Genomic DNA, 10,245 nt, shown 5'->3' with positions numbered 1-10,245 from the left:
ACTAGAATATGGCTACAAAGATATATTTATACTGTATACATATATATTTTATACGTATACACACACTCATTCCTCCCTCTTCATGGAGCAGCACAGCACTACTGCACAGGCAGCTGTCTCTTTAAATCCAGCATGACTGCAGCCAATGGTTTTATAGAGAAGTGACATCACCCCCCAGCAGTGACGCAGACCCTATTATTAAAAGGCCAATCCTCTGCTCATTCATGGTCACATGACATTTGGGAGAAGTGCAGGGGGGAGGAATAGGTTTGGGTTTTGTCATTGTACTGATCCTGCAGCTAGAGATAAACCAAGGCTGCTGTTATTGAAGGAGAAAAAAAAGGGAAATCCTCCTAATTCTATATAATCATTGCATCTGCCTACTAACCGGAGACAGGGAAACTGCAGATCTTTCACATCACGTGAAGACGGCTTCTATGGACCAAGGACAGGTTGACAGAAAGGAGAGTCACAGGGGCCTATGCAAAATCCCATAAAGGAGGAAAACCTAAAACTAGGATCCTATTCACTGCACATGGTCCCAGCTGTGCCGGCTCCTTCTACAATTACCATCCTACAGAATTTATTATAATCACAGGTCTGGGGCTCATTTTAGGATTATTTTATGCTACACCACCTGATCCCACAGGGAAGCTAGCAGCGAACCGGTGATTCTACCTAACATTGCTTCTTTTTCAGTAGCATTTTCATTCCTATTGATGCTCCTGGTTCAGAGAAGGTTGAAGGGTTAATGCAGAATCTTCCGGGCCTCAAGTCCTATTAAAAATTAGGAATGCACTGGTTCAGCACACCATACTGACTGCCAATATCAATTTCCTGAATATATTATTCTTCTGGATCCTGCACAGCCCATACGTTGCTCTCTCTGTGTCTTAGAGAGAATTTCAATCTCTGGAATATTGACATCTGTGTATAGCCTGAGGATATATTATTACCGCTATAGACCAGAGAATCGGTTTTCCAACATTTAACCAAACCATACAAATTACGAAGAATTATGTAGAGTCTGCATGGTGCGGTCTTGGGCAGGAATCATCTATATTCATTCTAGAACCTCTTGAAGGACCTACTTCTACAAATCCAGAGGAGAGGCGTAAACTACTTGTTTCTACCTCCGATCAATTGGGCTCTCTGGAAATTTTTCAACTGTAAATTTAAATTTCATCCTGCTTGCGGCCTAATCTTCATTGATCAGTTTAGACATTGGATGCAAATTTCATACAAAGATCTATACAGAAAGGTAAATTATTAAAGCAAGAGCCTCTTGGCAAAGCTGTAGCTGTAAGTTTTACCTGTTATGTTGGGAGTGGGTGATAGTATTACACAAAGGATTCCAATTATTGTTACTCAGAAACATGGAATGTATCAAAATCATCCTTAAAGTGTGGAGACCTAGTCTAAAATGTCAGTTTAAAAAAAAAAATCAAGATGCTCATAAAGCTAATTTAATGTGCCATAAGTGGCCTTATTACCATTAGTCTTTGAAAATGAATAGGGTTTCTCTTTGTGTTATAATAAAATTCAGGATGTCATTTTTTTGTATTTTGTCACTTGATATTTATTATAAATGTAGTCTGATAAGAAATGAAGGATCCGAGCAAAATAATATATGCACCGAGATGTTGTAATATAGACATGTCTTTATAATGTTAGCACTGACTGCAGTATCTGGTAGGGATTTCTCATGGCATGATTGAGGGCTTGACGGTGACCATTATAAGGTGTGTAGACAAGTGACGTCTGGAATTGATCCAACAGAAGTTTCTCAACATAAGGTAAATGACATAAATCCTGTAACACATGGTGAAAAAAAGGAAAATGTGACTTGGTTCAATTCTGCCTGTGCCATAGAAAATGATGGGCATTTTTACTGCACCATCTTCAACATTTTAGGTGATAGTCATTTCATATGACACAGCCTTTTATCTTTTGCTGTGATGTTTTGTATGCATGCCTAGATATGTTTAGTCCATCTTTTCAGCCATATATTACTACTGAGTTATAAGCGGTTTGTTACGATTCTTATATTTTCTGTAATCTACAACTTTATGAACATGTCAGTCATCTATGTCAAAATCTTAATGACATTTTATTACTTGAATATATTTTTTTACTTGTTAAATTATACTTTTCATTATCTTGTGAAACATACAAATATTTTTCCTTCAGCTTCTCCATCTGCTGCCCATGGGTGATCCTGCTTCCACTAGGACCCACCTGGGCCTAGATTGCTAATAATTCGCCAGTGTGTATCCGTCATCTTCTGCAGCGCTAACAACCACCAACATCTTCCTACTGTTGCTGCCTTGAACACACTCATGGAGACCAAGCTTCCCATTACCCCAACTAGTCCATCCTCCCCGGGCCTCTCCCCTGTCTTGGCTGCAGACAAAGTAGATGGATTTTCCCGTCGCACTCTTCCTCGCTCCCGTCAGCGAAGATCCCACAGCTCTTCTCAGTTCCGCTACCAGAGCAAGCAACAAGAGCTAACACCTTTACCTCCTTTGAAAGGTAGGCAGGTCTTCCCAAAGTGTCTTGCCCTTTGTTTAATCTCTAATTTCCAGTTGATTAAGAATATTGTTGGATCTCCATGATGGTGGTCCAGACCATTTTACTTCATGTAGCATACAAACCTCTTCCAGGTTATTTCCACCTTAGATATTAAATGTATGATAGATGCAGGTCGCAGCACAGAAGTCACCCGAACCCAGTCCCACCTGGTGAGGCGGACAGCGCAACCAGGCTGTTTCTGTAACTTCCATAGGAATTAATGGAAAGTCGTTCACAGTGCAGCCACATCTTCATTTATTCTCCACCTCAATGTGGCGGTCTCCTCACCAGGTGTGATGGAGTCAGGAGACTCTTTTCTGGAGATAGATGGGGGCCCTAGACTTGAGACCCGCATCTATCAGATATTTACAGTATATCCCATGGATAGGCCATAAATGTCTAAGGTGGAATATCCCTTTAAGACAATACTATATGTTTACATGATACATGGTATGAAGGTGTTTTGCTCCAAATGATAAACTCAGCTCAGCTACACCTATACTGTATATAACGCAAACATAAACGCTGCATAACCCAGTTTGTACTAGTGTAAAAGTTATGACTGCTAAAGGCCTATACTGTCCATGGGCTCACGCTGTCTACTGCATTTTCCTGCTCTATATAGTTTTGCAAATTATGTAATAACTCAATCGAAAAGGGTTTTTTCACCTAAGCCTATTGTTTGTTAACACCTTTAATTTTGTTAATCTGTCTGAAGGTTTCAGCCTTTTCCTTTTGACCATTTTATGTTCCCACCCCTCATATCTATTTTGCTTGTCTTCTCCCTTCCATCTCGTCCATCTTCTCTGCCCCTCCTTTCACTCTCCATGATGCTGATCCTCAGATCAATAGCTCTAACTCTTCAGATAACATTATCATCTTTTCTAATGCCATTCTAGAGGTTGGGCCCATCCTGCCATTATCCTTCCCGTTTCTTTCTTCTTTTCTCACTCAGTCTTCTGGGAGAAGCCATCCACTATGCAATATGTGCACTAGCTCGGAAGACATTATTATTCTTATATAATGCAGAACATTCATTGTAGCATATTCCATACACCAGCCCATCCTGGTGTTAAATATTAATGTGCACTGCATGGCGGAGCATCTCCTAGCTGAGCGCATGCACAATAAGGATGCACATACTATAAAGCACAGAACGTCATCACTCTTAATTTACAGTACAGATACAAAATATTTGAAGCTGAATTTTATCAGCATATACACATTATCATATATTTGGATGTGGATTTACATGAGCAATTTTGCTATCTGGGTCAATGCGGACAAACAATAGCGTAGCAGGCTGTAAATAGTTAAAGTAATGTTCCACCTTTAAGACTGTCTTTAAAATGTAGCACTCTTCAATGTAAAAAAAGCTTATTGCTACCTGGAAACTGTCAACAGACCGGTTAACTGCTGTTGACTGATCATATGATTGGCATTATGTGCCTCCTGTACTTTCAATGTACATTGGTTTACTGTTCTCATGGTCTGTGGACCTGACTGGCTCATACATTTTTTAACACCCCCTTGTAGCCTAATTGAATAAACATCTATAGTCAATATCCATAAATTAACAAGTTAGACTGCAAGGGGTATTAAGGTGTTAATGAGCCATCAGTCCCAAATCCCAATCAAAACAGTGTACCTAGTACTGAGCCGAGACACAGAATAAGATCCGCCAAAGGCAGCTAGCCTTTTTGCTGACTGTTTCCAGGTTCCAAAAGGAGAATAGTTTCTATAAAAACACACTGAAAAATAGAGCAAACCATAAAAAGGTAATTGAATGAGTTGCCTTATAAGGGCAACAAAGAAATGAATGGCTGACCATGTAATACATGAACAGGCCAGGTCCACCATAGCGGGAGTCACTTTAATTTAGCGGCTTCACACTATGGTTCAAAGAGTGGTGTCCCCGAGCTAACTGCCTGCTCGGGACCCCATTCTATGATGTCCATATTCCCTTCATTAGACAGTCTTTATAAAAAATACTAGCTTGTATGTATATATATATATATATTTACAGCATCAATACTTAATGTAATTTGGCTCTAAGTTTTTCATAGATACTCAGTGTCATGATAAAATGTTATGTTCCCTCATCGCCAGAAGTTCTCTTCCTGACCTGGCATGGTACTTCAGGTCAGGAGGAGAAGGTGAAGCACATGTGCCAAGCTCGCGGTAGTTTCCCTTTGTGTAAAGGCTCCAGTGAGCCAGTCAGCAGCAGTATTATTTCATTGTCTTCTGAAGTGTGTTGGTGCCATCTTGACAGCTAGGGGAAAAAAAAGTTAATCTATCTATATTGTACCCTCTCTTTTTGGTGGTATTGCTGGGATTCAGAAATATAGAGGACATAGTGAGATTCAATGAAAAAGATTTCTTAGAATATTGTAATTTCTTTAAAATCTGTCTAAATATGACAATATATTATTATCATTACTAATATTAGAAAAGCTTATGTAATGACCGGGGGGTAGGGAAACGGACAAGTGAGCCCTAATCTACCCGCCACTCTGTCCCTGCCTACTTGCAACGACCCGCCCTAAGCGACGGGGTACAACTGGGCGGCGGTCCCTGCACTCAGTAAGTGCACGACAAACACGACAAACATACAAGGGAATACAAGCAAGGGAAAGGGGCAGTTGCCCACGGCAACACCGTGAGCAACCAGAGTGGTGAACGAGCCGAGTCAAGCCAGGAGTGTGCGAGGTACCAAACGAAGAGCAGAAGAGTAGTCAGTAAGCCAGGGTCTGTATGGAGCACGAACAAAATAGAAGGAGCTGTAGCTGGGCCAGGAAACCACACGAAAAAGAATCACAAGCACTGGAGGAACAGGAAAGGCAGGCTTAAATAGACCGAGGGCGGGAGCTAGCTGAGTCTGGCCAGGTTGCGATAGGCTCTCCCGCTCCTAAGCCTGCCAGCCTGAGTGGTGGAAGCTGGAGTCAGTCTCAGGGATGTAGATTCAGGTGCAGACTGATTAATTAAGGGAGTTAACCCCGAAGCTGTGCCTGGCAGATCCTTTACAGCTTACATGCTCCTTTCATGCTCCTTTTGAGCACACGTTGTAGATACTCTACATAGATATACAATATAGCAAGCGAATTAAATATACATAGAGACCTCATATGTATCATAAATACATTATTTGCCTTACATGATCATTTTTCAGTGTATTATGCTTTTTTTTTGTAACGTGTTCTTGGCACCATGATAGAGCTCAGTTTGGTGAGTGAGGCATATGGTGACAGAGGCGCTCTGTGGGTGTCCTTGGTTACAGTCTCTGTGGGCTTTCTCCCATGTGTATCTGTCTATGCCGTATGTCTCCCAATTCTGTTTTGTATATTCCGGTCCCTCTCCATTGCTGCTTGTAACATACTGTCTCTCATCCTTTCCTCTTTCTTTATCTCCCTCTGATAAATATCTGTCTCATCTACATTTTCGCTGCTCTCAACCCAACCCTTCCTCTTTGCTCCTTTTCTCTGACTCCAAATTTCCCTATCCCCCCTTCTTTCCATTCACCTTTTCCCTTGTGTATTGTTCTACGCTCATCTTACTCTCATTTCTTTCTGCTGTCAGCAAATCATTATCCAGCCACTCAGGAAATGAAATAAGACACAAACCGCGTCATACAGTCTATGGTATATTAGATTTTCTTCAGAGAGAGAGAGAGAGAAAGACCTTTTTTTTTTTTTTATCTATGGAGGTTTGACATAGACAAATAGATAAATATGAGATAGATCGACCAACATACAGATACAATGCATTCGGAAAGTCTTCAGACTCTTTCAGTTTTTTCACATTTTATGTTGAGGCCTTGTGCTAAAATTTAAAAAAAAATCAAATTTTCCCCATCATTCTGCACTCATACCCCATAATGACTAAATGAAAACAGAATGTTAGTAATCTTTGCTAATTTATTGAAAAGGAAAACCTAAAATATTGCATTGACATAAGTATTAAGGGCTAGTTCACACGGCGGATTTTGCGTTGCGGGTCTCGCTCCACACTCCGCTGCGTAAGTATTCCTACTGATGGCAGGAAGATTCCTCCCTCCCATTGACATCATGGGGAGGTTTGGGCGGAATCCGCCCGGAAGATCGAGCAGGACGCTTCTTTTTCCTGCTAGCTGAAATAATCAGCTAGTGGGAAAAAGAAGCGTCCGACTCCCATTGAAATTCATGGGAGGCGGAATTTCACCTTCAAAATTCCTCAGTGTGAACATACCCTTACTCAGTATTTAGTTGAAGCACCTTTGGCAGTGATAACAGCCTCCAGTCTTCTTGAATATGATGCCACAAGGTTTGTATACCTGAAATTGTACAAATTTTGCAATTTTCAGGTCTCTCAAGAGATGTTCGATTGGATTTAAGTCAGGCCTCTGGCCTGTGTTGTCTTGGCTGTGTGCTTAGAGTCACTGTTTCATTGGAATATGAACCTTTGGCCTAGTCTGAGGTCCAGAGCACTCTGCATCATGTTTTCATTAAGAATATCTCTGTACTTTTCTCCTTTCATCTTTCCATCAATCTTGACCAGTCTCCCTGTCCAAGCTGCTGAAAAACACCCCCACAGCATGATGTTGCCACCACCATGCTTCACTGTAGTGATGGTATTGGGCAGGTTATGAGGAGTGCTTGGTTTCCTCCAGACATGATGCTTAGAATTGATTCCAAAAAGTTCAATCCTGGTTTCATCAGACCACAGAATCTTGTTTCTCACAGTCTGAGAGTCCTTTAGGTGCTTTTTTGCAAACTCCAGGCTGGCTTTCATATGTATTTTATTGAGGAGAGGCTTCTTTCTGGCCACTCTGCCATAAAACCCAGATTGGAGGAGAGCTGCAGTGATGGGAAAAACTTCTAGGAGGTCAACCATCTGCACACAGGATCTTTGGAGCTCAGCCAGACTGACCATTAGGTTCTTGATCAACTGTCTTACTATGGCCCTTCTCTGATTACTTAGTTTGGTGGGTAGGCCAGCTCTAGGAAGAGTCCTAGTTGTTCCAAACTTCTATTGGGATTTTTCAGTGCAGCAGAATTTTTTTTGTACCCTATTCTAGATCTGTGCCTCCACACAGTCCTGTCTCTGAGCTCTACATGCAGTTCATTCCTCCTCATGGCTTGGTTTTTGCTCTGATATGCATTGTCAGCTGTGAAACGTTATATAGACAGGGTTGTGTTTTTCCAAATCATGTCCAATCAAATGAATATGCCACAGGTGGACTCCAATTAAGAAACATTTCAAAGATTATCTAGAGAAATAGGAGGCCCCAAGAGCAAAATTTCAGGTGTCATAACAAAGGGTCTGAATACTTCAGTCTATGCGAAATTTGAGTTTTTCATTTTTAATACATTTTCAAAAATTTGTAAAATTCTGTCTTTACTTTATCATTATGGGATATTGAGTGCAGAACGATAAGGAAAAACCTCCACATAACAAAATGTGAAAAAAGTGAAAGGGTCTGAAGACTTACCGAAAGCACTGTAGATAGCTATGGGATAGATATGAGATACATAGAAGATGGACTGACAGATAGATAGATAGATAGATAGATAGATAGATAGATAGATAGATAGATAGATAGATAGATAGATAGATAGATAGATAGATAGATAGATAGATAGATAGATAGATAGATAGATAGATAGATAGATAGCTGTTTAGACCCCTAGAGGAAGGGGACCAATTCCAGGCTACTCTAGTCCCCATCTGCACACAGGCTCACTTGCTATGTGGTAAATATGAAATAAGTTTGTGCACTTGCGAGTTATGGCTGATCAGGGTGAACATCACATTTTACAGAATACATACTGTGTGTAAACTGCTCTCTATCATCTGTAGACAAAACCAGTGTGACACCATGTAAAATTTAAATTTCCCTCCGGGACAATTTATATTGATATTGGCGGGAGGCAGCGCCATATTTGTAATAGAGACCCCCATAGTCTCTATTACACACAATTAAAGAACAATCAACCACATGCTGCCCCCACGCCCACTTCTCTAGATGAGGGCATCTATAAGAAATATTTACTGTTTGAGGGTATGTTCATAGTCATTGGATTCGCTGCTGAAAATGACACAGCAAATCCGACCCAGATTCCACAGGGTATTCCATCTGAATGTCCGCACCAAATCGTGTTGAATTTGGTACAATTTTTCGGCTGTATTTACAGCCGTGGAGAACAGCAAAGGGTATATAAAAAAAAAAGACCATACTCCACTCCCCTGGTGTTCCCGTAGCAAAGGATCCCTAGCCCGGCTGGTCTCAGTCACATGGGACAAACCGTCATCCCAGGTTACCAACTGCACTGAGATCAGCCGTGGGAGCAGGGACGCTTTGCTAAGGGAGCGCCTGGGGAAGTGAGTATGGTGTTTTTTATTTTAAAGTTGAGAAAGTTTTTTTTTTTTTACTTGCGATATTGCTACGGATACACTGTTTTTACGCAGCAGAAAACACAACATTTGATATTTGCTGCAGAATCTAACTTCGAAATTAGTGTAGATAATCTGCAATAAATACGCAACCATTCCACAACATAAATTGAGTTGCTGTGGATTTAAAAATCCACAGAGCAGGTCAAATTTTGAACAGAAAACTTCAGCAGCACTGGGAGGGGATTTGTTAAAATCTCTTCTAATTTGCTGCTACTGTAATACGCTATGGATTTTCTGCCCACATTTTCTGAACGTAGCATTTTTGCGACAACCAAAAAGACTAAAGTTTAGTTTACAGATACAGTATCACATTCAAGCTTTATGCATGGATACCATGCCAGAACCAAGCTCAGAACATAAAAACAGTACCAGAACCAAGATCAGTACATAAGTACAGCACCAGAACCAAGCTCACTACAATTATACAGCACCAGAACAAAGCTCAGTACATATATACAGCACCAGAACAAAGCTCAGCACATAAATGCAACTCCAGAACCAAGCTAAATACATTTATACAGCACCAGTACCAAGCTCCGCACTTTATACAGCACCACAACTAACCTCATAACATTAAATATAGCACCAGAACCAAGCTCATAACACAAATATAGCACCAGAACCAAGATCAGTACATAAATACAGTACCAGGACTAACTTCATAACATAAATACAGCACCAGAACAAGGTTCAGTACATAACACAGTGCCACAACCAAGCTCAGTACATAAATACAGCACTATAACCAAGCTCAGTGCATATACAATACCAGCACAAATACAGCTCAGTACAAAGATTATTTGCTAAGTTAGGTTAGCCCCTGCCATATAAACATGAAACTACAGCTCCCAGTATGACCTAAACATTTCTAAAGCCATACTGGGAGTTGCTGTTTCACAAAAAAAAATGTCACCACCCATCATCTCACCTCAGATCATACGGTGAATACAGTGCTTATCAGTCAGATAGAGAGTAAGCATTTATATTCAGTGACTCACAGGGGACGTCTTCTCTGATTGGACTCGTTCACTTTCTTTTTTTTATGCATCCTCCTCAGACATTTGAGCGGCCAGAGTGTGACACTCAGAAGTCTTCGGCTCCTCACTTTTCCAACACATCAGCACATATATACTAACACAAGATTCTCCAGGTGCCACACACTGTACCCCTGAATATGATAGCACCATACACTGTGCCCCTGAATATACTGTTGCAAACTGTACCCCTGAATATACTGACACA

The 10,245-nt window shown here is 40.8% G+C and overlaps 1 protein-coding gene across 2 annotated transcripts in view; it reads left to right on the top strand.

The window, feature by feature from the left end:
- Window positions 1-253: 253 nt before the first annotated feature.
- Window positions 254-10,245, top strand: part of PPP2R5B (protein phosphatase 2 regulatory subunit B'beta) — a 93,108-nt gene continuing 83,116 nt past the window's right edge. Inside the window, exons 1-3 of one of the 2 annotated variants that reach the window (XM_075838745.1) lie at window positions 254-1,261; window positions 1,697-1,796; window positions 2,191-2,532. In XM_075838745.1, the coding sequence (XP_075694860.1) occupies window positions 2,340-2,532 (193 nt within the window). In that variant the 5' untranslated portion in view covers window positions 254-1,261; window positions 1,697-1,796; window positions 2,191-2,339. The remainder of the gene's footprint in view (window positions 1,262-1,696; window positions 1,797-2,190; window positions 2,533-10,245) is intronic. The other variant, XM_075838744.1, reaches the window with a different exon arrangement.

The sequence above is a fragment of the Rhinoderma darwinii genome, chromosome 9 (genome assembly GCF_050947455.1).
Source record: "Rhinoderma darwinii isolate aRhiDar2 chromosome 9, aRhiDar2.hap1, whole genome shotgun sequence".
NCBI lineage: Eukaryota > Metazoa > Chordata > Amphibia > Anura > Rhinodermatidae > Rhinoderma > Rhinoderma darwinii.
The sequence above is the reverse complement of the archived record's forward strand: the minus strand, read 5'-3'. Positions and strand labels throughout refer to the sequence as shown.